General features: G+C 63.1%; 2 protein-coding genes across 8 annotated transcripts; one reads left to right on the top strand and one right to left on the bottom strand.

Annotated features, from left to right (window-relative positions):
* Positions 1–2,357: 2,357 nt before the first annotated feature.
* On the top strand, positions 2,358–7,020 carry CAPG (capping actin protein, gelsolin like). Of its 6 annotated transcripts, none has more exons than XM_063358818.1 (10): positions 2,360–2,614; positions 3,470–3,545; positions 3,623–3,795; positions 3,877–4,031; positions 4,431–4,592; positions 5,166–5,315; positions 5,413–5,505; positions 6,011–6,143; positions 6,222–6,310; positions 6,400–7,020. In XM_063358818.1, exons 1-10 carry the CDS (start codon positions 2,413–2,415, stop codon positions 6,463–6,465), a joined length of 1,299 nt encoding a protein of 432 aa, XP_063214888.1. In that variant the 5' UTR covers positions 2,360–2,412; the 3' UTR covers positions 6,466–7,020. The 6 variants fall into 6 exon arrangements, with proteins under 6 accessions (XP_063214890.1, XP_063214888.1, XP_063214889.1 ...); XM_063358822.1 differs by lacking the exon at positions 2,360–2,614 and adding an exon at positions 2,640–2,846; XM_063358821.1 differs by lacking the exon at positions 2,360–2,614 and adding an exon at positions 2,640–2,922.
* A 934-nt stretch (positions 7,021–7,954) lies between these two features.
* DBNL (drebrin like) lies at positions 7,955–25,967 on the bottom strand. Of its 2 annotated transcripts, XM_063358798.1 has the most exons (14): positions 25,832–25,967; positions 24,165–24,220; positions 22,543–22,655; positions 21,379–21,453; positions 20,348–20,494; positions 18,955–19,032; positions 18,262–18,413; positions 17,477–17,531; positions 16,848–16,922; positions 16,657–16,759; positions 14,146–14,295; positions 11,591–11,697; positions 10,067–10,172; positions 7,955–9,047 (listed from the first exon to the last, which is right to left on the bottom strand). In XM_063358798.1, the coding sequence occupies exons 1-14, from the start codon at positions 25,912–25,914 to the stop codon at positions 8,908–8,910; spliced, it is 1,440 nt and encodes a 479-aa protein (XP_063214868.1). In that variant the 5' UTR covers positions 25,915–25,967; the 3' UTR covers positions 7,955–8,907. The 2 variants fall into 2 exon arrangements, with proteins under 2 accessions (XP_063214868.1, XP_063214869.1); XM_063358799.1 differs by lacking the exon at positions 14,146–14,295.
* Positions 25,968–26,245: the final 278 nt, after the last annotated feature.

Below are 26,245 nucleotides of genomic sequence, written 5' to 3'. Positions count from 1 at the left end.
GCACTGCACCGGGACCAGTATGGGACAAGCACTGCACCGGGACCAACACTGCACTGGCACTGGCACCGGCACTGCGCTGGGACCAGTACGGGACCGACATTGCACCAGCACTGCTCCGGGACTGGCACTACACGGGCACTGCACTGGGACCCGTACAGGACCAGCACTGCACCGGCACTGCACTGGGACCAGTATGGGACCCGCACTGCACTGGCACTGGGACTGGGACTGGGACTGGCACTACACTACACTGGCACTGGCACTGCATCAACACTGCATCGGGACTGGGACTGGCACTGCACTGGCACTGCGGTGCGTCTGGGACTGGCACTACACCGGCACCGCACCAGCACCAGCACTGCACCAGCACTGGCACTGCAGCGGGACCAGCAAAGGACTGGCACTGCACCTGCACTGCACCAGGCCTGGCGCCGCACCGGCACTGCACGGGGCCTGACACTGCACGGGACCAGGAGTGCACTTGCACCGGCACTGCGTGGCACCGGCACCAGGACGGCACTGGCACTGCACGGGGCTGACACTGCAGCAGCACGGCGCGGGAGCTGCAGTGCACGGGGGGCTGGCAGTGCACAGGGCCCAGCGCTGCGCGGGGACTGGCACTGCATCAGCACTGGCACCACACGGGAACCAGCACTGCGCAGGACCTGGCACTGCGGGGGGACCAACCCCCCCGCCCCGGCCACTGCAGGGGCACCGGCACTGCACGGGAGCTGGCGTGGCACTGCTTGGGAACCAGCGCAGCCCCCGCTGGCATTGCACTGGCACCGGCGCCGCGCGCACTGCATCCATACTGCACGGGCACCACGTGCAGTGCACTGGCCGGGCACCCGCACCGCACTGGAAGGGGCGCTGGCACCGCAGCCCCTTGCGCATGCAGGACACGGAGACGCTGCCACTGCACGCCCAGCACCGCCTGCACCCGCGCACTGCAGCCCTGCACGGACACGCACTGCACGCCGACACCTCCGCCCGGCCCGCGCAGCACTGCACGCACGCTGCCTACGTTGGCGCGGCACGCAGAGCGCGTGGGAGCCCCGCCACGGCACAGGGCGGCACGCCGCACGCGCACGGCATGCGTGGGGACCCTGCAGAGGGGTCACGCGCCGTGCACATGGGACCCGGCGCACGCCTGGGCGCCCGCCCCCGGGACACGCACTGCGCCCACGGAGCCACTGTCCCCCGGGACACGCACTGCACACGAGTGTGTGTCCCCCCCCGCACACACGCGTGGCAGCCGGCGGTCCCCGGGGGCACACGGGACACGCCGCGTGTGAGGCGGCACCGCGCACGCGGCCCGCGCACGGCACGTGGGACGCGGCGCACACGCGGTGGGCGCACACGACTCCCTGCCCACCCTACCCTGGGGAAGGGGGGGGGGCAGGACAGGGTGCGCAGCCCCTCCAGCCCCCCCCACCCCCCCCACCCCCAGCTGCCATCTGAAGCGCCCGGGGGGGGGTTGCGCGGGTGCCCCCCGGCCCCGCAGGCTCCCCAGGCCCACGTGGAGGGCTCAGGCCGCCCCAACTCGTCACATGCGTCGCTCACTCCCCCTGCCCCCCCCCTGCCATGAGTCACTTCCCAGCAATGCTGCGGCTGGGGCCTGCGGGGAGCTGTTGGGGGGGGTGCGGGGGGGGGAGGTTCCTGCCATGCACCTCCCAGTGCCTCCCAGTGAGCCTCCACTGCAGCCCACCCCACCCCCCCCAGCCCATGCAACCCCCAGTAGTGCCCCCCCCCGCCCCCAGTGCAGATCCCAGTACAGCCTCCCCCCCCCCAGTTATGGCTCCCCCGGCACAGGGGTCTCCCAGTGCAGCCTCCCCCCCCGCCCCGGCCCCGGTCCTGCTTACCCAGTACAGCCCTCTCCCACTGCAGCCTCCCCCGGTACCCCCCCACCCCCCCCAGTGCACACACCCCCCCGTATGGCCCTCCCAGTACAGCAGTCCCCCCCCCCAGTACAGCCTCCCCCCAGTACAGCCCCCCCGCCCCCCCACAGAGCCCCAGCCCCTGGCAGGGCAGGGGGCTGGGACCCCCCCCCCCCTTGGTGACACTTGGTTCCCCGGGTGACAGCGGGTCCCAGCGCGGTGAGAGGGTCCGGGGGGGGAGTGGGGGGGGATCCCATCAGGGTGGGGGGGTCTAGGAGGGTGGGGGTCCCAGCAGGTTAGGGGTCCCAGGAGGGGGTTCCCAGGGGAAGGTCCCAAAAGTGGGGGGGGGGGGGGCGGATAACAGCGGGGTGGGGGAGGGGTCTCTTGAGGATGGGGATCTCAACAGAGATGGGGGGGGCCACGACGGGGGGGGGGGGGCGTCCCAGCAGGATGGGGGGGAGTCCCAGCGTGGGGAGGGGGGGGACGGGTCCCAGGAGGGGGGAGGTCCCAGGGCTCGGTGCCCCCCATCCCTAGCATGATGGGTCCCACTCGAGGCCACACGCCCCCCCCCCCAGGGGGGGCCCACGCGGGGCCAGGCCCGGCCCCCCCTCCTTCGGTCCCCACCCTTTCCTGCCGCCTGAGTCACCGCCGCCGCCGCCTTCCGGGTGTCCCGCGGCTGTTGGGGCGTCCGTCTGTCCTGCGGCCAAGCGAGGGGCCAGCCAGCTGTCCCCGGGGGGGTCTGTCTGTCCGTCCGTGTGCCGTCTGTCCATGGGGGGTGGGGGGTGTCTGTTGGTCTGTCCGTCCGGGTGTCCCTCAGGGTGTCCCATCCAACCATCCAGGTGTCTGCGTCTCGGGGTGTCCGCCTGTCCGTCGCGGAGCGCGTGCTTCTGGGGGTGTCCGTCTGTCTGTCCTGGGGGCTTCCCACCCGCTGGGCTGTCTGTTGGCCGGGGCGTCTGTCTGTCCTTCTAGGTGTGCACCTCTCCGTCGGGTGCCGTCTGTTTGTAGTGGTGGCTGTCTGTCCTTCCGTGTCCAGCTGTACATCGGGGTACAACTGGGTGTCTGTCTGTTGGGGTGTCTTCCTGGGTGTCCGCTTGTCGGGGTGTCTGTCTGTCCCTGGGGGCGTCCACCTATCTGTAGGGGCTTGCATCTGTACGTAGGGGTGGCTGTCCATCCTTCTAGGTGTCCCGCTGTCCATTAGAGCGTCCATCTAGCTGTTGGGGTGTCCATCTGTCCTTCTGGGTGTCTGCTGGGGTGTCTGTCTGTCCTTCTGCATGTCAGTCTGTCCATTGGGGTGTCCATCTGTCCATCCGGGTGTCCACTTGTCCTTCTGGGTATCTGTTGGGGCATCTGGCCATCCTTCTGGGCGTCCATCTGTCCTGGGTGACTGTTGGGGTGTCTGTCCTTCTGGGCATCCATCTCTCCTGGGTGACTGTTGGGGTGTCTGTCCTTCTGGGTGCCCATCTCTCTTGGGTGTCTGTCCTTCTGGCTGTCCATCTGTCCATCAGGACACCCATGTCCATGTCAGGATGCCCGCCACCTCCTGGCTCTCCGTTCCTTGTGCTGCCCTTCTCATGGTGTCTCTCCATCCACAGGTCCCTTCGTCCATCCATCCGCCCACTGCACCCATCGCCGCCTCCCTGACGCCATGTACACCCCACTCCCCAAAAGGTACCAACCCCCTCCCCACCCACTTTCCTCCCCGCTTTCCCCCCGACCACCACCTCACACCACCCCTTGCCCCACAGTGGTTCCCCCTTCGGCCCCGCCGCCACCCGCCCGGGGCTGCACATCTGGCGGGTGGAGAAGCTGCGGCCGGTGGAGGTCCCCGAGGCGACGTGGGGTGTCTTCTTCTCGGGGGACGCCTACCTGGTGCTGCACAACGGGCCGGACGAGCGAGCCCACCTCCACCTCTGGATGGGTGAGCCCCGGCGGGGTGGGTGGGGGCACGGGGGGGTGGTGGTGGGACCGGGGAGGGGCTCAGCTCTGGGTGCCGCCTCAGGCCGGGACTCCTCGCGGGACGAGCAGGGTGCCTGCGCCCTCCTCTCCACGCAGCTGAACGCGCTGCTGGGCGAGCGCCCCGTGACGCACCGCGAGGTGCAGGGCAACGAGTCCGACGTCTTCATGGAGTACTTCCCCCGCGGCGTCACCTACCAGGTACGGGCACCCCGATGGGCGCTCGGGGTGCTCCCGGCGCTCAGCGTCCCACTGAGTGATCGGCATCGCCACTGGGCTCTCAGCACCCTCACCCCGCTGCTTATTCCCCGCTGAGCATGTGGGACCCCCTCTGGGTGCTGGGCTTCTCCGGTAGGTGCTCAGCCTCCTTGGTGGGTTCTCAGCATCCCCTCCGGGTGCTGAGCATCCCTGACGGGTGCTCAACGCCTCTATCGTGTGCTCAGCATCCCCTCCGGGTGCTCAGTATCTCTGCTGGGTGCTCAGCCTCCCGGTTGGGTGCCCAGCGTCCCTTCTGGGTGCTCAGCATCCGTGCTGGGGGCTTGTCATCCCCGTCGGGGGCCGGGCACCCCCACTGGGTGCTCAGCACCCCCGTGCCAGCAGGAGGGCGGCGTGGACTCGGCGTTCAAGGCCACCCGTCCCGGTGCCGGCCCCACGCGCAAGCTCTATCAGGTGAAGGGCAAGAAGAACATCCGGGCGAGCGAGCGGGACCTGCGCTGGGCCAGCTTCAACACCGGCGACTGCTTCATCCTCGACCTGGGCGAGGTGGGCAGGGGCTGCCGGGTGGCCCTGTCACCCCCGTCCCTCTCCCTGTCCCTCCCCAGAGCCTTCTCACCTGGTGCCGGGGAGGGGGGGCGCAACGTGTTCTTCTGAGTGTCCTCTGGGGTGTCCATCAGCTCGGTGGGATGTCCCTCTTCATCGGGGCATCTGTCCATCCATGGGGCTGGCTGTATGTCCTTCTGGGTGTCCATCAGCTGGGTTGTCTGTCTGTCCTTCTGAGTATCAGGCGGTTGGGTTGTCTGTCTGTCCTTCCAGGTGGCCACCTGTCCACTGGCCGTCTGTCTGTCCTTGACAATGTCTGTCTCTTGAGGTGCCCATCAATCATTTGGGGTGTCCCCCTATCCATAGGTGCGTGTGATTGTTGGGGTACCTGGCTGTCCGTCTGGGCGTCTGTCTGTCTGGGTGTCCATCTGTTGTGGTGTCCGTTTGTCCCTAGCCCAGCTTCAACCTCAGCAACTGCTTCGTGCCCAACCTGGGCGCGGTGGGTTGGGCGCCACCATGGTGGCCCCGGGGGAGGTGGGATGGCTCCGTCACCACTGTCCCTCTCCCTGTCCCTAGACCCTCTTCGTCTGGTGTGGGGCCAGGTGCAACGTGCTGGAGCGCAACAGGGCGCAGGAGCTGGCCGCGGCCATCCGGGATGGCGAGCGGGGTGGCAAGGCTCTGCTGGAGATTGTGGTGGACGGTGAGGAGCCACCTGAGATGCTCCAGGTGCGCTGGAGCCCCAACGTCCCTGGTGGGAGGAGAGGGGGACCCGAGTGTCCCTGGGGGGTGGCTCTGTGATACCCCCTGTCTCTTCACCCGGCAGGTGCTGGGCCCCAAGCCCACCTTGCAGGAGGGCAGCCCCGAGGAGGACGTTGTGGCCGATCAGAGAAATGCGGGGGCAGCCATCCTCTATAAGGCAAGGTCACCTTGGGACACCACGGTGGCCCCAGGGATGGGCGTAGCTCAGTTGTGACCGTGGTGGTCACGGGGCTGGGCATGGCCAGGGAACACCGTGGCAGTTCCCGGGTTGGGCATGGCCAAGGGACACATGGTGGCCCTGCTGCTGGACATGGCTGGGAGATGCTGTGGTGGCCCCATCGGGGAACGTGTAGCTGGGCATGGCTGGGGGACACCATGGTGGCCCTGAGGGGTATACGTGGGACTTAGCATGGCCAGGGGACACACTGTGACCCCGGGTCAGGTCGTGGCCCTGGCAGCCCTGGAGGGGTTTACGTGGGGCTGGGAGTGACCAAGGGAAGCTGTGGTGGCCCTCGGACATGGGCATGGCCAGGGGACACCGTGGTGGCCCCAGGCAGGGCATGGATGTGGGAATGCAGCAGTGGCTGTGTGGGAGGAGACAGGGCTGGGCACAGCCGAGGGATGCCAGGGTGGCCCTGCAGTGACGTCCTGGCCACGGGCAGGTGTCGGACGCGACGGGGAGCATGAAGCTGAGCCAGGTGGCCACCAGCAGCCCCTTCAGCCAGAGCCTGCTCTGCTCCGACGACTGCTTTGTGCTGGACAACGGTGCCAGCGGGAAGGTCTACGTCTGGAAAGGTGCCCGGGGAGGGGGGACGGTGGGGGACAGGGGGACAGAGGCCACCCCCTGTGTGGCTCTGACATCCCCATCCATAGGGTGCAAGGCCAACGAGCAGGAGCGCCAAGCAGCCCTGAAAGTGGCCGAGGAGGTCATTGCCCGCATGGGCCACTCACCCCGGACACAGGTGGGTGCAGGTGGCCAGGGGTGCCCGGCGCGGGAGGGGGCTGGCATGAATGATGTCACCCCGTCCCCTCCCTGTCCCTGTCCCGGCAGGTGGAAATCCTGCCCCAGGGCCGCGAGACGCCCCTCTTCAAGCAGTTCTTCGCCAGCTGGAAGTGAGGGAGCGGGTGCCCACGGGGCCAGCACCCAGCTCAGGGAGTCACCGGGCTTGTGCCGGCTGTGCCAGCTCCCTGCCAACACTTGTGCCCTGCTCCACTGTCCCTGTGACCCTGCCATCCTCACCCCTGTGCCAGCCCTGGGTCTTTGCCTGTCCCCAAGCCAACGCCATCCCCTCCCTGTGCCACCCCTGTGCCTTTCTCCACCCCGTGCCCCACGTCATCCCCAGTCCCCTGTCGCTCTCAGCTCCGTGCCATCCTCAGCCCCATCCCCGTGCCTTTGCCCGCCCCACGCCCACGCTGTCTCCGTCCCCATGCCCGTTCATTCCCACCCCCCCACGCCATCCCCAAGCCCACGCCGTGCCCGCGCTGTGCCAGCACTGTCTCCTCACCCTCACTGCTGCCAGACCTCCGCCACCTCCAGGCCCTCACCGTCTTTCTGCTCTTGCCCACCCTGTGCCATCTCCATGCCCGCGCCACCCCCCGTGCCACCGCTATCCCCCATCATCTCCATGGCCACGCCGTGCCCATGCTGTCCCCGTGCCCCCATCGCCCCCGTGCCCACGCGTTCCCCCACCCTGCGCCCAGGCCCTGGCGAATAAAGGGATGATGCCGAGTCCCGCGTCTCACTGCTCTGGGTGCGGCGCCAGCCCTGGGGACGGGGGGACACGGCCGAGCTGGGGACAGGAGGGGCAGGGCTATGGCAGCGCAGGGGCCACAGCGGTGGCAGGGAGATGTCCCCAGCAGCCTGGCGGGTTGCCATTCCACAGGGCATCCTGCGGGGCCACCTGTGTCATGAGTGCACCGGGCCTCTGCCCCACAGGGCGATGCCCACTGATGTACAATGTCGCCAGGGGCTGGCAGCACCCACGGGTGCCAAGGTGACAGGAGGGCCCTGGTCCTTGCGTGAGCACCCAGCCCCAGCATGGCTGGGAGATGGCACGTGGCAGCCGCCTGGCTGCCAGCCCTGGGTCTCCAGTGCCCCCACATCCTCAGCGTCCTCACGGCCCCATGGCCCTTATGTTCCCGAATCCACCGTGTCCCTGCATCCCCAAGGTCCCCTCATCCTGGTGTCCCTGCAGCCTCTGTGTCCCCACCCCCCCTGTTATCTCCACGGTCACGATGTCCTCGGTGTCCCCAAACCCACCCTAGAGCCCCTCTACGCCCGGGGCCATCCAGACCCAGGACCCCCCCTCGCTGCCAGCTGCTGCTTTTCTGACTGACCCTCCCTCCCTCATTAGACTCAAATAACGAGCGCTGGGGCTAATTGTTTATCTAATTATCCCTGCCTTTGCCTCCCTCTCCGGAGCACGAACCCGCTCGCGCTGACCCACTGTAAAAACACCCAGCGATTCCCACGCGCAGCTCGGCTTTGCCTTATTAAACAATTTCTCATTAGTGCCCGTGGCCGACGTTGGGAATAGGCGAACCCTGCACCAAAACGCCGGCTTTTCACCCCAACTCTTACCCAGGACCGCGCAGCCGGATCCTGCTGCATCCATCACCAAAGAAAAGCCCTTTTATTGTCACCGGGAGGATGGGGACGGCGCAGCGGGGGCAGGAGCCCAGGGCAATGAGACCCCCGGTCCCTCCAAACCCTGTCGCCTTCTAATCCTAAAGCAACGCCGAGGGAAGAAACTCAAGGGGATAAAGGTGGGAGCTGGGCTGGGCTCTTCCTTGTTCACAGTGAATGTGGGGGGATGGGGCGGGGGGGGAAGGGGGGGAGGGACCCCCCGCTCACAGGTTTTGCTAAAAAATAAACCCAAATTACCCCCTTTGGCCTCGCAGACCTCCTCACGCACGATCTCAGTCCCCCAAGGGTGGCTTGGGGAGGGGGGGGCGCAGAGAAACACACACACACACACATCCCCCCACACACACACCCCCACCCCCCCGCCCTGGGGACAGCAGGGAGGAGAACGCAGGGACGGTGGCGCGGGGAGCTCTGGGGGTGGCGAGGTTTCGGCTCTCGGTGATGTCAGACCCCCCCGAGACGCTCAAATCGCCCCGGTGAGCTTCGTCAGCGACCCGAAACGGGGAAAGCGGTTACTCCGTCACGGCCACAGGGCAGGAAGGAGCGTGGAGGGGGCGGGCGGGTGGGTTTAGAGTCAACTTGTTCCCTGAAAATGACCCGTGAGGGATCCGTCGTCACCTCCTTCAGCCCTGAAAAAGAATTCACGCTCCAAAGCAAAAGGTGGGGAGGGGAGATGGGACGGCGGCCCCTCGTCCCGACCCAGGGCCAGCGACGGGGGACGGGCGAGGGCGGAGGAGAGCAGCGCCTGCATCGGCCCCGCCGCCGAGGGAGCAGGGCAATGGCACTTCACTCGGAGAAAAGAAAAAAAAAAAAAAAAGAGAAGAAATAAAAGCCACATATCGTTTGGAAGAGTGAGGCAGGAGCCAAGCGGTCCCGGGCGGGAGGGAGCGGCTCTGGTCCCCGCCAGCCCCCTCACTCTATCAGTTCCACGTAATTAGCAGGGAACATGCCGAAGTGGCCATCGGGCCCATAGCCACGCCACCAGCCCTCGTCGATCATCTCGATGTTGGTGATGATGTTCTCCGGGTCAAACGAGATCTCGGTGTCATCGGCTGGAACAAGACAGAATGAGGCAGGGGGTTAAAACTGGTCATTTGTAAGATGTGAACATCTGAGTAAAAGAGGGCAGGGGAGGGGAGAATTACAAAATGACGGAACGGTTCGGGTTGGAAGGGACCTTAAAGCCCCCCCAGTGCCACCCCCTGCCCTGGGCAGGGACACCTCCCACCAGCCCAGGTTGCTCCAAGCCCCGGCCAACCTGGCCTTGAACCCCTCCAGGGATGGGGCAGCCACAGCTCCTCTGGGCAACCTGGGCCAGGGGCTCACCCCCCTCACAGCAAAGAATTTCTTCCTAATATCTAATCTAAATCTCCCCCCTTTCAGTGTAAAACCCTTCCCCCTCGTCCCGTGGCTCCCCTCGCTGCTCCAGAGTCCCTCCCCAGCTTTCCTGGAGCCCCTTGAGGGACTGGAAGGGGCTGGAAGGTCTCCCCGGAGCCTTCTCTTCTCCAGGCTGAACCCCCCCAGCTCTCTCAGCCTGTCCCCACAGCAGAGGGCCTCCAGCCCCCCCCGGCAGCTCCGGGGCCTCCTCCGGCCCCGCTCCAACAGCTCCGTGTCCTTCTGCTGTTGGTGGCCCCAGAGCGGGGTGTCTGTCTCCCCCGAGCGGAGCAGAGGGGCAGAATCCCCCCCTCGCCCTGCTGCCCACGCTGCTGGGGATGCAGCCCAGGCTGCGGGGGGTTTCTGGGCTGCCAGCGCACGTTGCCGGCTCATGGCCAGCTTCTCCCCCCGCAAAGCTCTCCATCCCTCCGACCCCCAGCCCATCCTGGTACCGGGGCTCATCCCCACCCAGGTGCAGGACCCTGCACAGGGACGTGAGCAGGAAACACGTTAGGGAAAATAAAGAGAAGCCATCGGCTTCCTTCGCTTGCTTCTCCAGCTCCAATTGGGGTGGGAAACGCTCTGCCCTGCGTCCTGCCGCAGGACTGCCTGGGGCGTTGGGCGACGTCTCTGGTCCAGCTCTCTGGGAACAGACTGGGCCCAGCAAACCCCCTCCCAGTTACTCCGCCGGTCTCACCAGCCTGGTAGTCGTAGAGTGCTCGCGCACACAGCCCCTTCCCCGCCAGGTCCGGCGCCAGCTGGTACTCCACCGGGTACCTGTATTTGGCATCGTCGACTTGATCCTTCAGGAAAGAGAGAGGCAGAAAAGGAGTCACCGGCGCGAAGGACGCCGTGCCAGGTGTCCGTCATTAACGCGGCGAGGGCGACGCGGTTTGGGCCGGACTGGCACGAAACGAACAACAGCCGCTGCCTTTGAACTTCCTCCCCAGGAAGAGGGAGAGAAAATTAGAGAGAGAGACTTACGAGCTGTAAAGAAACGACGCTACTTTAACGAAATGTTAATAATTTAACGAAATGATAATAATGAGAAAATGTAATGATATTGATAAGAAAATAACAAAATAGCTACACCATATCGTCTGCGCTCCAGGGTCTCGCCCCCCAGCACGGGGTCACCCCACTCCACTCCTCGCAGCCCCGCTCAGTTTCCCCTCGCAGCACCCCCGCGCCTCGGCAAACCACAAGATTCCCCACCCCCCACCCCCCGGAATAAAAAGGCGGGTGTTGGGGGCTCCACGTGTCGCCGGCAGGAGACGAAGGAGCCGAGCGTGCGATGAGGGAGGGCCGTGGGCGCCTCTCCCGGGGGATCCCACACCGGCCCCAATCCCGCCGCGCGCCCGGCAGCCGGCACCCCCAGGAATGCCAAGACCAGCGGCAGAGAACCCATCCGGCAGCCGATCCCTCGGGATTTCCGCGGGTCAGCACCCCCATGGTGAAGCTGGACAAGCTCCAGTTTTCCAAGCCTTTCCCTCTCGTTACCATTCCGAGGCCTGAGCCGGCTGCGTTTTTACTTTTCTGTCACACGGAAAGGCTGAGGCTCAGCCCAATCTCCTGCTCCTTTTGAACCAGGCGGGCACTTCCAGATAAATTTGGGAATGAGAAAGTGAAATACGTTCGAAATGCTTATGGTTTTGGGGGGGGGGCAGGATGGACAAGACAGGCGAATAGAGGAGAGGAAACCAAATGGCTGCCCCATCTCCAAGGGAAACACAACCCCGCTATTAGACACTGGAGAATCTGACGGAGACCACCAAAAAGAGCCGGGCTTTGTCGGCTCCGCTGGTTTGGGACGTGCAAAGGAGGAGGAGGAGGAGGAGGAGGAATCGCTGTGGCAAAGAGGCTGACAAGAGGGACGGGGGCAGGGACGGCTGTCGGACACGCCGGGGTGCAGGAGGGGCGACGGGCGCCCAGCACCGGTATCTCCCACATCCCCGTGCCGCGCGGGCGGCGGGAAGGGCCCCCAGCAGCACCCCCGCGCCGTGCAGGCACAGCCCGAGCGCGTGCGAGCTCCAGGGTTTCTCCCTTTCCTACTGATTTCCGCCCAAGTTCCGAGTACCGGAGAGACCCGAAGAGAAGAGACGCCCATTCCAGACTCATCCCAAAAGATGAGCCAAAGCCATCTTCTCTCCCAGGAGGATCCCGGCTGGCCCTCGGCTGCCCGTTTCCCCTCTGGGGTCCTCTGTCCTCCCCACACACCAACCTGAGGGGGCTCTTCATAGATGGCCGAGGTGTCTGGCGGCTCCTCGTACAGATTTGCCTCATCCGCGTGGGAAGCTGGGATGCTTGAATTGTACCCGGAGTCTTGTCCTGCAAAAGAAAACACCGCGATATCCGTCACACCAAAACCTCTCCCTGTCCCCTCTCTTGCCCGATTCCTGCTCCAGGCTGAAGTGCCACCACGGTTCTAGTATGAGCTGGACGTCCCCCGCTCTCTTGTCCCGCGGAGGGGACGGCTCCGGCAAGCAGGGACCCAGGCACGGGGCAAGCAGGGGCTTAGGGAATGCCAAAAAAAAAAAAAAAAAAAAAAAAAAAAAAAAAAAAGGAGAGATCCAGGATCTCCGATGGGGAAAAGAATAACCTTCCTCAAACCATTCCCAAGCTGCTCCTGGTGGTGAGGACCCGACGGGGAAGGGCTGGAGCAGAGCCCCTGGCCAAGAGCAGCATCTAGTGGCGACCGCAGCCCGGGGACGCCGCTCGGCCCCGGCTGCTGGGGCGGCAGGAAAAGGAGAACAAGCTGCCCTGAAACCGTGGGTTTTCTCCACCAAAGAAGATCCGTCTCTGCCTGAAGCATTTCGCTGAACCCTCCGAGGGTTTGCTTTGTAACCGGGTCCATTTCGATTTTTTTTTTTTTTTCTTCTTTTTTCGGGAAAAGGCAGCTTGGAGGTTGTTTCCCCAGCTCCCACCTTCCCGAAGCAAAGCCGTGGAGCAGCCGCGGGACGGGGCGGTGAGGAGGCCGGCCAGCTGGGGACAAGCCAGCAGGGACACGAATCCACCCAGCCCTTCCAGGACAAGGCAACACCTTCGTGCCAGCCCTGGGGAGACCTTCCGGAGAGCCAGCCCTCCTCCAGCCTTGCTCTTCCTACCCAAACCGCCCGAAAGGGGACGGAGCATCTCCCCGCAGCCAGAGAAAGCTCTTCGGAGCCCAGCTTTGCCACCTTGCCACCCCCGCCCCTGGAGCCCAGCATCGAGGACGCCCAGACATACACTGGTCTTTACTGGGATGGCCAAACTCAGCCCTGTCTGGCCGCCGTCCCCACACACCGCTGCCCCCGGGGACAGCACTGCCTTGGGGGAGCGAAGCCCTTTGCCGGGTCTCCAAGGCATTTTGTAAAGGTCTGAGATAGAGAGGGGCTCTGTGAGCTAAATTTCAGCCTGGCAGCCGGGAGATGTCCTCCCGAACCTCCTGCGAAGGCTGAGGAGAAAACAAGGGAGCTCTGCGGCAGGCAGCGGCAGCTCAGCTCCTCTTCCCTCCCGTGCCCCACACCACCGCCCGGAACACCACCCTGAGCCTTGAAATCGGGTTTTATGGGGACACGGCAGCCCAGAGAGAATTGAGTCAGACAACGGGACTCATTTCCGAAAGAGCCTCACAGACACCTGGGCCAAAGAGCATGGCATTGAGTGGGTGTATCACAGAATCATTGGGTTGGAAGGGACCTCTGGAGATCATCTAGTCCAACACCCACATCCCCCATCACGCAGCAGCCCCTGGGAAGATGGAACGAGACAACGGGCTGTTAAAAACTACAGCGAGAGCAATGGGTGGTGGGACCTTCAAACACTGGGCTGCACATTTAGCAAAGGCCACGGGGTTTGTGAACACTGTAAGATCCGCCAACCGAGCTGGCCCTGCCCAACGAGAACGTGCTTTATACGGGAATGAAGTCCCCGTGGTGCACGTGAAGAACAGGTCAGGGAAAACCCTCTGGGTTAGTCCCGCCACAGACAAAGGCAAACCCACCTGTGCTTTTGCACAAGGACCTGGGTGCACTTGGTGGGTGACTCAAGAGGATGGGAAATTCCAATGTGTACTTCAAGGGGATTTGATTTTGGGTGAGAACAGCCAATGAATTAAACCGTTTCGTGTTAATTGCTGCTTTCATAGAATCACAGAATGGTTCGGGTTAGAAGGGACCTTGAAAACCACCCAGTGCCACCCCCTGCCCTGGGCAGGGACACCTCCCACCAGCCCAGGTTGCTCCAAGCCCCGGCCAACCTGGCCTTGAACCCCTCCAGGGATGGGGCAGCCACAGCTTCTCTGGGCAACCTGGGCCAGGGGCTCACCACCCTCACAGCAAACAATTTCTGCCTCTGATCTCAACTAAATCTCCCTCTTTCAGTGTAAAACCCTTCTCCCTCGTCCCGTGGCTCCCCTCCCTGCTCCAGAGTCCCTCCCCAGCTTTCCTGGAGCCCCTTTAGGGACTGGAAGGGGCTCCAAGGTCTCCCCGGAGCCATCTATAGTGGTATAATTTACCACTAGATGTCATCGCTACTGTGATTACATCGACAGTATTACAGCAAGAACGGCCCAAATTAATGAAGAATGATGAAACTGAGTGAGGTGCAGCGGTGATGGAACCAGAACTGGCTTCAGCAATGGGGTTTCTGGCTGAAAGATCTGCCCGCACTTTGCCAAGGCAGGGGAAAACCGCAACAGAAACTCAGAGCCTGGCCCCAAAACGCCCAGTTTCGGGTCTCCTATTTGGAAAGACGAGGTGAAAAGCTCTGGTTAGGTAAGGAAGCAAAGCCACGCACCTGCAGTGGGTACCGGAGAGGCTGGAGGCGTCCCCCAAGCATTGGAGGGGGCGAAGGATGCTGGGGGAGCCCCTCGGGCAGGAGAGACGGGAGAGGCAGGACTGGGCACAGAGTTCACCTCCTTCTGCAGGAAAGGGCTGCGAAGCTTGCCTAGAAAAGGGCAGAAGAGGGTCACGATCAGCGGCGCAGAGTCTAGTTGGAAGCCTGTAGCCAGCGGCATTCCCCAGGGGTCGGTACTGGGTCCCGTCTTGTTCAACATATTCGTCAATGACCTGGATGAAGGGACAGAGTGTTCCCTCAGCAATTTGCTGATGACACAAAACTGGCACTCCAGAAGGCTGTGCCGCCATTCAGAGAGACCTGGGCAGGCTGGAGAGTTGGCGGAGAGGAACCTAATGAAGTTCAATGAGGGCAAGTGTAGGGTCCTGCACCTCGGGGGGAATAACCCCCTGCACCAGGACAGGTTGGGGGTGACCTGCTGGAGAGCAGCTCTGTGGAGAGAGACCTGGGAGTCCTGGGGGACAACGGGATGACCATGAGCCAGCGATGGGCCCTGGTGGCCAAGGCGGCCAATGACATCCTGGGGGGCATCAAGAAGAGTGTGGCCAGCAGGTGGAGGGAGGTCATCCTCCCCCTCTGCTCTGCCCTGCCCTGGGGAGGGCACATCTGGAGCACTGGGTCCAGTTCTGGGCTCCCCGGTTCCAGAAGGACAGGGAACGGCTGGAGAGGGGACAGCAAAGGGCTACCAAGGTGATGAGGGGACTGGAACATCTCTGATGAGGAAAGGCTGAGGGATTTGGGTCTTTTTAGTCTGGAAAAAAGAAGACAGAGGGGGGATCTTATCAATGCTGATAAACACTTCAAGGGGGGGTGTCAGGAGGACGGGGCCAGGCTCTTCTCAGTGGTGCCCGGGGACAGGACAAGGGGTAACGGGCACAAACTTGACCGTGGGAAGTTCCGTCTCAAGACGAGGAGGAACTTCTTTGCTGTGAGGGTGGCAGAGCCCTGGCACAGGCTGCCCAGAGAGGTGGGGGAGTCTCCGTCTCTGGAGACATCCCAACCCTGCCTGGAGGCGTCCCTGTGCCACCTGCTCTGGGTGACCCTGCTCTGGCAGGGGGTTGGACTGGGTGATCTCCAGAGGTCCCGTCCCACCCCTGCCAGTCTGTGATTCTGGGACAAGGAGTCAAATGTGCGGCAGGAGCCAGGCAGGGACAGAGGCTCCCAACCGCGTGGCGACAGCCCCGGGACTCCCCCGGCATCAGCCACCGAAGGCTGTTGTTGATGCTCTTGACCTCACCAGCCCACTGCTGGGTTACCCTCCTAAGCAGGATTTTCCAGCTCTAATCCTTGTTGGGAAAAACAAGTTTGTCTGCCGGTTACAGCAGTAGCTGCAGACGAGGCAAGAAAACAAGGAGGAAAAAAAAAAAAAAAAAAAAAAAAAAGAGACATAATTTTGGGGAGGAAGAGTAGCTGGAGGACACCGCCACCTCTCCGGGCTCTCCACGCTGATTTTTGGAGCGCCCTGGATCTCACGGATGGCAGCTGGGAGGGGTACGGCTCAGACTGGTTGCTGCCAGCCTTGGCTTCCCTTTGGCAGGAGGTAACCGTTGCTGCTGCTGTTATCTGCCCCATCTCTGCCTCCCAAGGCAAACAAAAGCCGAGGCAGGGAGTTACGAGACGAGCCCTGCCCCAGCCCGGCGGTGAATAAGCCCCAAGACTTGCCAGCGGCCCTCAGTCCGCGGGGTTTATCCCCGCCAGGGCGTTCGTCTCCCTTTCCTCCACCGAAAAAAAACGCCAAACGCTAACACAAATGAGGGAAACCCCACGGGATTCCTCACCCTCAGAAATCAGCCTTTTTCCCCCCCCACCATGATGTTTAAACACAAAAAAAGACATTTTCCCACCGTGGGATTTCACCCATCCCACCGACGGCTTGCCTACCCGAGAAAACGCATTCACGCGCCTACCACAAAATAAAAAGTGCTTATTCCGAACGAATTCAAGCAGGTTGAGCTGAGGAGGAGACGTTCACGCAGGGATATCACGTGTTCTCAGCAACTTCCTTGGCTGGTTTCAGCTTTGGTTTTCACGGCTTCCTGGTTTCTATCTGATAGATCAGCTCGGCCTCTCCTAAAGGGACGCGCTCCGGCTTCGTTCAGCCAGTGCGAAAAGCCAGGTGGAATTTACAGCGGTCGGGACAGATTGTGGCAGGGGTTCCCTTCTGGCACTAATATATTTCATTCTCATTTTAAAAATGAAATTTAAGCCTCAGGAGTCGAGTCAAAGCATGGAAAACGCCCATCTCAGCCATTAAAACCGGGCGCAGCAAGAGCCTTACCACGAGAACTGTCGCGCCAGCTGGGTGCAACGAGCACCGGGTGTGATGAGAGCCACCCGCGCTCGGCAGGAGCCGTGGCCAGTCCCAAACACATTCCCCCCGGCCCCGTCGGGAGCACTGGCGACCGGCTCGCGCTGCCCGACCCGCTGCCAGCGCCGCACCCGGTGCCGTACCTGGCTGGGAAGCCGTCACTGTCTCCGCCGGCACCGACTTCTCCCTCTGCTTGAAGATGTCCCGGGGGTTCACCGCCCTCTGCGCCACCAGCGAGGCCGCCTCCTGCGCGGGAGAAGACCCCACGTTGGTCTGGGCGCCACGGGCGCGGGACGGGGAGCGGAGCCCACGCGGCGCCCCCGGCAGAGCCTACCTGGGCTTTCTCCACCGACTCGCTTCTCTTGAAGCCCTTCCGCTGCCTGGCCTCGTACTCCTCGGCTTGTTCCTTCTGCAGCACAAGAGACGGGCCGCTACAGCCTCGGCGGGCGCCAAGCCACCCCCTCCAGCCCCCTCCTTCCCCCATCCAGTCCGCAGGACCGGAGAAACAGAGCAAGGAACAGACACGGTGGCAGAGGGTGAATGGGGGGAAACCCCCTGGCTCCGGGAGGCAGATGCGGGAGGTTTGCTGGGATAAGGGCTCGGTTTCCTCCAGTGTCCCCAGGCTCTTCCCCAGGAAGAGTTTTAAACTCTGCTTTCCCCAGGGGCTGCGGCTGGACCGGCCCTCGGGAGCGCGTGCGCCCAGCGCGAGCGGAGGTATGGAGTGAGATCCAACGAAATCAAAGACAAGAGCAAGAGACCTGGAGGAGCAGCCTGGGGGCACTTCTGCCAGAGCGTGTCCGTGGGTCCTCCCACACGCCCTGCCCGCTGTGACACCCGCCCGGGGTGCTCCTCCGTCACCCTCCTGCCACTGCCCGCAGCGTGGGCTACACCACGAGCCCTCTCCTCTCCGTCCTGGGGGATGCACGGATACACCTCGCCGCGGGGCACAAGGCCGGAGCTCACCCATTGCTGCTGCTCTTTGTCCCTGTTCTCAGCCTCCTGCTGCTGCTGGAGTCTCCTGCGGTGACAAAAGACAAACCGGGGTTAAACGGGGCTGTTCTGGGACCTCACCCCGCTGCAGCTTCCCCTCTGGGGAAGACCAGAGGAAGGACAGTCCCCTGCGCTTCTGGGGCCAGACGAGGAGCCCCAGGCCACCGGGAGCCTCGAAGGGGACAACAGCAAGGAGTTCCTTCAAATAGTGGGACCAAACCGGCGAAATCTCTTCCTTCAGGCACACGGACAAGAGCACCCAGCGCGGAGGGGCCGGGCAGACTTCCCCATCCGAGCCGAAAACAGGAAGGCAGTGCCCGCTGCTGCCGGTAGAAGTGAGCTCCACCGCTAACAGGGGTCACGCCAGGCTCGGAGGGGAAGGAAATCAGCACAACGCTGGCCCCTGTGCATGCCACCGCCTCTCTGCAGGGCTCAGAGCCCTCCACCAGCCCGCCCAGACCACCGGCACCCCACGAATGGTGGCCACGGGTTTCAGCAACGTGTTTCAGAGGCAGCCTGCCAGGGGAGGACTCGGTCCCGGGGCAGGATCAGCAGGCAGGGAGCCCCGCGGGCGATGCTGGACCAGCTCATCAGTGGTTGGGCCGGGGAGAAGGCGCCCTCTGCACCCCAGGGGCCTGAGCGGGACAGCGGCTCAGAAGAGGTGGCGACGAGGGCACACAGCGCCACCGAGGGCAAAGCCAAGAGATCCCAGAGAGCGGGACAGGCTCTGGGCGTCGTTACGAATGCTGGGGACTCACTTCTGGGCTTCAATTTCATTGGATCTCGCTTTATATCTCTGTTCTCGCCCCGCTGCCTCCTGCAGCTCCCGCTCCCGACGCTCTCTCTCCAGCCGCTGCCGCTCCTCCTCCGCTCTCCTCTTCTCCTCCAGCCGACGGTTTTCTTCATCTTTCTAATGGGAGACGGGCAACAAGTCGTGGGTTTCATCCTGCCAGCCCTGAGAACCCCCCCAGGTCTCTGCGCACCACGCTGTGCCCCCAGCCAGCACGGTGGCAGCTCCCAGGGCATCCCCGTAACACTTCCACAGCTCACGCCCTATTGCTAAACCGCTGCAAAACCCCGCTGTAGAACAACCCGAACGGGAAGGAAATACGGAGCAGGCTCGCCCTGCTCTTCAGTCTCGCAGAGCTGCCTTCAGAAAGGTCAAAAACCATCTTTCTTACCCAAATGGAGTTTGCCACCTGCCGGGAGCCGGGCTGCAGCCCAGCCCTCTCCCCCTGCGCCCACCCCAGCCAAATTACGCCGAGATAAGAAGCATCTTGCTCTTCAAGACTCGTTTTCCCCTCCCCTTGGACTCCGCTGGAGCCCAGCTCCGCACTGCTCGAGGTCTGGATCCCCGTCTCCGGAGCGGAGAGCCCAGGTTAGAGAGGGGAGACGCAGACGGTGAGAAGGGATCAGCTCCACCCGTGCTGAGGAGAAGCGGCAGCACTCACCTCCGCTTTGGCCCAGAAATTATCTTTGTTGACTCTCTTGATTTCGGACATTGCGTTCGTCTTCTGGTAGACAGAGCCCTGGGGGGAGGCAGGAGGTGGCACGCGTGAGCAGTAGTCACTGAGCCATCAGTTTCTGCATTCTTCAGCAGAAATGTGTCCTCGTGGCTTTCTGGCAGCTCCCTCCTGCTGCTACGGCACTGGCCGGACCCCTCTTTGCCCACCCTGGCAGAGGGGACCCAGCCCCACGCAGCCACGGGCCAGAAGATGTTTAGCATCAAGATGGAAAAAAATAAAAGGATGCGCTGTGATAGAATGCAACAGCAAAACCAGCACGGTCGGTGCTCAGCGCAGTCTGTGACTTTTTAGAAGTCGCAATAACCTGACGCTTTACCCCAGAAGGGCTGGCTGAAGCCCAGCGATGCGACGTTGCCAAAAACGGGGACTTCCAGCCTGGTTTTCATCGTGCCTCGAGCAAAAAAATAAAAAAGCAGGTTGCTAAAGCACAGAGGTACCCAGGCTGGAGCAGACAGCAAAGAAGTGACCAGGACACGTGAGAACCTGTCATTGCCACCGCAAAGCGGGGCCGGGGGACAGCGAGGGTCTCCCCAGCTCAGGTTTGCTCTTTGCCTGTGTCTCAGAGCGGGGTCAGGCCGTGCAGCGTCGGGGAGGACGTGCAGCTGAGCTTCTCCTTTGTGCAGCTCAGAAAACTCATTGCTTGGGGCACACGTTAAAAAAAAAACCCCACCTTCCTACAGAACACGTCCACGTAGACAGAAAGGAAGGTGCTGAGATCTCCGGCCTCAACGCTTCCCAGCGCCGGGGGAGCCCCGGTATTCATTTGCAAAGCAGTTCAAAACGCCGCTGCACCGACACAGCTCGTTCCCTCTCCCTCGGCTGCACCACAGCCTCAGAGAACCCCAGGCCTTGCAGAGCATGGAATCATGGAATGGTTTGGGTTGGAAGGGACCTTAAAGATCATCCAGTTCCAATTCAGGGACATCTTCCCACCAGCCCAGGTTGCACCAAGCCCCGTCCAACCTGGCCTTGAACCCCTCCAGGGATGGGGCAGCCGCAGCTTCTCTGGAAACGTGCAAAGCTGGAGCTTGTGCGTCTCTAAAAACCTGAACGGAACTGGGGGAAATGGGTCCTGGTTAAAAATAAAAATATGGTTGGGCCTACAGAGAAGAGAGCTCAGGCTTTCCATTTGCTGCAAGGACATCTCGTCTCTGCCACCACTCCGTGCTCTTGCCCTGATTCACTCTGCAACGAGCCAGAGAGAGGAACTGGCCCTGGGCAAAATCGTGGGTGCTTCCTCAGCCACGTCAAAGCACTGGGAGCCCCTGCCCGACTGCGAGCCCAGAGGGACGAGAAAGCCCCCGCGGAGCCAACTCACCACGGGAGCTTGAGGGCCCGAGTCCTGGAACTTGCTGCTCTCCTTGTGGAAGTTGTAGTTGGCCCCAGAGGCCTTGGCAACCTTCTCCATGATGAGCTCAGGCTCCACGTCCTCCTCTGCACGAGCGTTGATGGTGACATGAGCCCCCTGAGCAGGATGAAAGCCAGCACAGGAGTGAGAGGTGACTCTAGAAGCCACCAAACCCACCATGCTGCTTTGATAGGTCCCGTCTACACTCCCAGAGCTCCCAAGGGAAGAAAAAGGGTTCAGGTGAGAAAGGGAGGTCACCAGCCACTCTACGATCACAGAATCAGAGTGATGGGGGTTGGAAGGGACCTCTGGAGATCACCTCGTCCAACCCCCTGCCAGAGCAGGGTCACCCAGAGCAGGTGGCACAGGGACGCCTCCAGGCGGGTTTGGGATGTCTCCAGAGATGGAGACTCCCCCACCTCTCTGGGCAGCCTGTGCCAGGGCTCTGCCACCCTCACAGCAAAGAAGTTCCTCCTCATGTTGAGATGGAACTTCCCACGGTCAAGTTTGTGCCCGTTACCCCTTGTCCTGTCCCCGGGCACCACTGAGAAGAGCCTGGCCCCGTCCTCCTGACACCCCCCCTTAGCTCTTGCTGAGCATTGATGAGGTCTCCTCTCGGTCTCAGAGCAGAGCAGGGCGATGACCTCCCTTGGCCTGCTGGCCACGCTCTTTGTAACGCGCCCCAGGAGACCATTGGCCTTCTTGGCTACAAGGGCACATTGTGCCTCATGGGCAACTTGGTGCCCACCACATAGATCAAGCAAACGTTCACTGGGGAAAAAGAGACTTGTTTCTCCCCACTTGTGTTACAAATCAGCACGCCCAGGCTACCCAACACTGCAGGGGTACTGAGTGCTGGCGTCACCGCCCAGCCTCTCCTGGCCACCATCCCGCCTTCAAAGATGTCTCTGTGCCACCCCAAAGAGCAGTGCGAGTCACGCAGGTTCCCTCGCCCAGGGCCCACCGATCGGGGGGAGGACAGGAGGAGAAGAGGAGCAGACCTTTAGGAAGTTCGCCACGGTGCTGACGTGGTTGGCGCAGGCTCCTTTCCTCACGTCGTTCACGCCTTCGCCAGTCTGCAAAGAGAAACCCTCGCCTGGCTCAGCCTGAGGCCCACCCCAGGCTGGTTTGTAGCTGTAGCACCTTGGTCTAAGCCTTCAAATCATCCACCCTGGCCACGGCGAGGGCTTCACCAGGGCTTCCTGCATGGGAAACGAGCCCACTCTGCAGCAAGCACTGCTCAGGGGGACCCGGCGACCCTCCTGCCCAAGGACAACAGCCACACCATGAGGGCTCCAGGCTCCTCCTGATCATCAAGTGCTTCATTCAACCCATCCTATCATACAATCATAGAATGGTTAGAGTTGGAAGGGACCTTAAAGACCATCTAGTTCCACCCCCCTGCCCCGGGCAGGGACACCTCCCACCAGCCCAGGTTGCACCAAGCCCCGGCCAACCTGGCCTTGAACCCCTCCAGGGATGGGGCAGCCACAGCTTCTCTGGGCAACCTGGGCCAGGGGCTCACCCCCCTCACAGCAAACAATTTCCTCCTAATATCTAATTAAATCTCCCCTCTCTCAGTGTAAAACCCTTCCCCCTCGTCCTGTGGCTCCCCTCCCTGCTCCAGAGTCCCTCCCCAGCTTTCCTGGAGCCCCTTTAGGGACTGGAGGGGGCTCTAAGGTCTCCCCGGAGCCTTCTCTTCTCCAGGCTGAACCCCCCCAGCTCTCTCCTCACAGCAGAAGGGCTCCAGCCCTCCCAGCAGCTCCAGGGTCTCCTCTGGCCCCGCTCCAACAGCTCCGTGTCCTTCTGCTGTTGGTGTCCCAGCGCTGGAGGCAGCACTGCAGGGGGGGTCTCCCCCGAGCGGAGCAGAGGGACAAAAAACCCCCATCCTAGATGGGTTCAGAACCGTTTACTGTCAGCGTCGCTGTCAGCCGAGGGAGGTACGCAGCCAAAGAGATGCTCCAGGGCAGCAAATCCTCCAGCCTCTGTTCACCTGTGGCCATGGGGTTTGGACCACGCAGCCCCAGCAGTGGGCACGGCACGCCCTCGGTGCCACACCGTGTTGGAGGGGCTTCAACACTGGCTGCCGAGCGATCGGCAAGGACGATTCCAGAGGGAAGCGAAGGGAGAGACAGTGATTTATTTCCCCCAGGGCCCGCACTCACCCAGTTGATGAGGACATATTTGGGCAGGCCGGAGTTGGGATCCTTCACCCTGCAGAAGGCATACATCACCTTCCCGCTGTTGAGCTCCTCCACCATCTCCTCCAGGCCACCATCTGCCCCGCGAGAGAAAGCGGAGGGTGTAAGACAAGCAGATCGCTTACACCTGGTGGGAACAGCCAAGCCAGCGTCCTGCTGGCTTTGTTCTTCCTGGAGATTATTCCTGTCAGATCTGGAGTTGTCCTACACGGAGAGCATCTCAGACCCTTTGTCTTTGCCCCAGTCTGTGCCGGAACCGAGCCCCAGCCCACCCTCACCCACACCCCACCAGCTTTCGCTCCTCTTCCTCAGAGCGTCGCCGCGACAGGCACAACTCCGCGTAGGGAAAGATCCCGAATCCGTAACTCAAGCCAAGTGATGACAGAGAATGGAAAGGAGATGCCCACGTGCCCCAGACTAATTAGAAGCTTTAATCAGAGCAGGCAGCTACAAACCCTGCCCGCAGCTTCCTACGCCAAGTCCCAGCGAGCACCTCCAGCGCCGGGCACGGCGTTATCCACGAACCCCAGCATCGCTCCTGCTGAAAGCGTGTGCCGAAAAAAATTCCAGAAAAGGAGGAAAAATGCAAAAAAAACCCCACACGCTCGCACGTCAAAAAAAAAAAAAAAAAATTCCAACGGACCACAACTCCTCCTACTTTGGTTTGTCTGACCCCCCGAAAAGCGGAAAACGAGCCTCCGACCGCTTACCAAACACCGGCCGCTGCGGCGCAGCCCAGCCTGGTTTGCTCTGCCTCTGCCCTGCACCAGGACCCTGGCTCTTTTCCTTCTCCGCTATTAAATATTTACGCTTCGGCTCTAAATTTGCGCAGGGTGGTTTCCGAGGCTAAGGCTGGAAGCCTGAAGCCAGCCGGCCGGCGGGAGACGGTGTTTGCCGGGTCGATGTTTAACGCGACAGGCATGGAAGGGCAGAAAGGGAAGCGCTGGGAAGGGAAGCTCTGCCGAGGGGCCGGGGTTCTGCTGACAGAGTTACGCTGCGCCTAATTCAGCATAAAAACCCCGCTAGACTTTTAATTTACACACAATAAACCTTGTTGGCTGAACAACAGGCTCCGATGCCAAGTCGCCCGCAACACGGACCCAGCGGAGCTGCCCGGAAACGTCTCACCCGGCCGCCGAGAGCCATGAGAAGCGCTTGCAAAAACGAGAAAAGGAGCAAATAGATGCAAATCTAGAGAGCCGAGAAACCTGCCGGGACGCCTCGCTTTCCGCCAGCGGTCGCTTCGCCTCGAGAAGCGTTTGCGCAGGAATCGGCAGCCGGATTAAAAAAAAAATTAAAAAAATATTAAAACAAAACAAAACAAAAAAAACACCCCCCCCCCCCCCAAAAAAAAAAAAAGTCCCGCGAAGCGGGGAGGCAAAGAAAGAAGTGAGAGGGGCTTTAGGCGGAATCGCCAGCCTGGGGAAGCCGCTGCATGGTCCCTCCGCCATCCCCAACCCCCCCCCCCCCCCGCCCCCTCCCCGGGAGGCTCTGCCCCTCGTCCCACCGCCGACACCCCCCCCCCGCCCCAGCCCAGGCTCCGTGAGCACGGCCCCCACCACGCTCACGGCCCCCACCACGCTCACCTCCGCAGCCGGCCACGCGCAGGTCATTGCTGTTGCCTTCGTAGGTAAACAGAGCCCTAAACAAAAAAAACAAAACAAAAAAAAAAAAAATGGGCAAAAGCAGAGGTTTTAAACCAACCTGCGGAGAAACGCTGGCCCCAAACCTCACACCCCGCCGGCGTCCCCCTTCCTGCCCCCAACGCCCTCTGCAGCGCACCCCAAAAACTCCCCCATGTCCGCCCAGGGTGTCCATAAGGCCCCCCCCGCCACACACACACCTCCTGCCCCACATCCCGGATGCCCCCTGATCACCCCATACACCCCCCACACCCCCAGACACCCCCTGATCCCTCCTGTACACCCCACATCCACCTCAGACACCCCCTGATCCCACATACATCCCACACACACCCCCTGATCCCCCCCCACACCCACCCCAGACACTCCTGATCCCTCTGTACACCCCACATCCCCCCAGACACCCCATATCCCCCCTGAGACACCCTCTCATCCCCCCCCACACCCCCCCCAGGCACACCCGATCCCCCCCCAGACACCCTCAGCTCCCTGATCTCTACCCATCCTACATCCCACCCACATCCCCCCAGCTTCCACTACACACCCCACACCTCCTCCCCAGACACCCCCACACTCCTGATCCCTCCTGTATGCCCCACAGCACCCCCCCCCCCCGACACCCCCACGCCCTCTGATTGACCTTTTCCGCCCCATAACCCCATCCAGGTGCCAGCCCAGCTCTGAATCTTCCCCTCTACACTGCCGTCAGCCCCCCCCAACTCCCCCTAGACCCCCCCACATCATTCCCTATACACCCCCCACCCCAGACACCCCCACACGCCCCGGTTTCACTTGCACCCACCCCCTCAGATCCCCACTATACACCCCAGACCCCCACCCCAGACCCCCCCTCGGCATCCTGACCCTCTCCACATTCCCCCCAAACAGCCCCCCATCCCCCCCTGTACACCCCACAACCACCCTCCCTGGCATCCCCTGCCCCCCCCCCCCAAACCCCTCTGCACCCCCTTAATACCTCTCCCATTCCTCCCACAGCCCCCTGCACCCCTCCCATCCCCCCCAAAACCACCACGGCCCCCCCAAAATCCCCCCGCACCCCTCCCATCCCCCCCACAGCCCCCCCAAAAACCCCCACGGCCCCCCCCAACCCCCCCCGCACCCCTCCCATCCCCCCCACAGCCCCCCGGAAACCCCTAGCCCGCCCTGCACCCCTCCCATCCCCCCCACAGCCCCCCAAAAACCCCCACGGCCCCCCCCAACCCCCCCGCACCCCTTCCCATCCCCCCCACAGCCCCCCAAAAACCCCCACGGCCCCCCCCAAACCCCCCCGCACCCCTCCCATCCCCCCCAGAGCCCCCCGAAAACCCCTAGCCCGCCCTGCACCCCTCCCATCCCCCCCACAGCCCCCCCAAAACCACCACGGCCCCCCCCAAACCCCCCCGCACCCCTCCCATCCCCCCCACAGCCTCCCAAAAACCCCCACAGCCCCCCCCAACCCCCCCCGCCCCCCTTCCCATCCCCCCCGCACCCTGCCGCCCCGCCCCCCACTTCCCCCCCCGGCCCCGCCGGTTCTTCCCCTGCGGCTCCCCCGGTCCCGGTCCCGGTCCCGGTCCCGGTCCCGGTCCCCCCCCTCCGCCGCCGCCGCTCACCAGTCCGTGGGGCTCCCCGCCGCCACCACCCGCCCGTAGGCCTCCTGCAGCGCCCGCCCGTTCTTGCTGAGGTTCAGCGCCATGGCAGCGCGCGCTCCCGCCCCGCCCCGCCCCGCGACGGCCACGCCCCCGGCACGCCGCGCCCCGCCCACCGCCGCGCCCCCATTTCCAAGCTCCGCCCACAGCCCGGGCCCCGCCCACCAGCCCCGCCCTGGAAGAGCCCGGCCCCTTACCCCGCCCCGCCCCGCCCCGCCGGGCATGGCCCCTCCCTCTGCCGCCCCGCCCCGCCCCGCCCCCTGCTGCCACCCCCCCACCCACCCCGGAACCGGCACCCGCCGAGCTCGGGGACCCCCCAGGGGTGATTCTCGGGGGTCCCCACCCCAAGGGCAGCTCCGGGGGTCCCCCACCCCTGGG

The sequence above is a fragment of the Chroicocephalus ridibundus genome, chromosome 23 (genome assembly GCF_963924245.1).
Source record: "Chroicocephalus ridibundus chromosome 23, bChrRid1.1, whole genome shotgun sequence".
In the NCBI taxonomy this organism is placed as follows: Eukaryota; Metazoa; Chordata; class Aves; order Charadriiformes; family Laridae; genus Chroicocephalus; species Chroicocephalus ridibundus.
This window is presented reverse-complemented; position numbering and strand designations above follow the sequence as displayed.

Coding starts and splice junctions, on each gene's coding strand:
- DBNL (XM_063358798.1), bottom strand. CDS start 25,914: ATGGCGCTGAACCTCAGCAAGAACGGGCGGGCGCTGCAGGAGGCCTAC. Junction 22,656..24,164: donor GCGCGTGGCCGGCTGCGGAG/GTGAGCGTGGTG, acceptor CTCGCGGGGCAG/ATGGTGGCCTGGAGGAGATG. Junction 20,495..21,378: donor CCGTGGCGAACTTCCTAAAG/GTCTGCTCCTCT, acceptor CATCCTGCTCAG/GGGGCTCATGTCACCATCAA.
- CAPG (XM_063358817.1), top strand. CDS start 3,149: ATGTCAGTCTGTCCATTGGGGTGTCCATCTGTCCATCCGGGTGTCCAC. Junction 3,546..3,622: donor TACACCCCACTCCCCAAAAG/GTACCAACCCCC, acceptor CTTGCCCCACAG/TGGTTCCCCCTTCGGCCCCG. Junction 5,316..5,412: donor AGCCACCTGAGATGCTCCAG/GTGCGCTGGAGC, acceptor TTCACCCGGCAG/GTGCTGGGCCCCAAGCCCAC.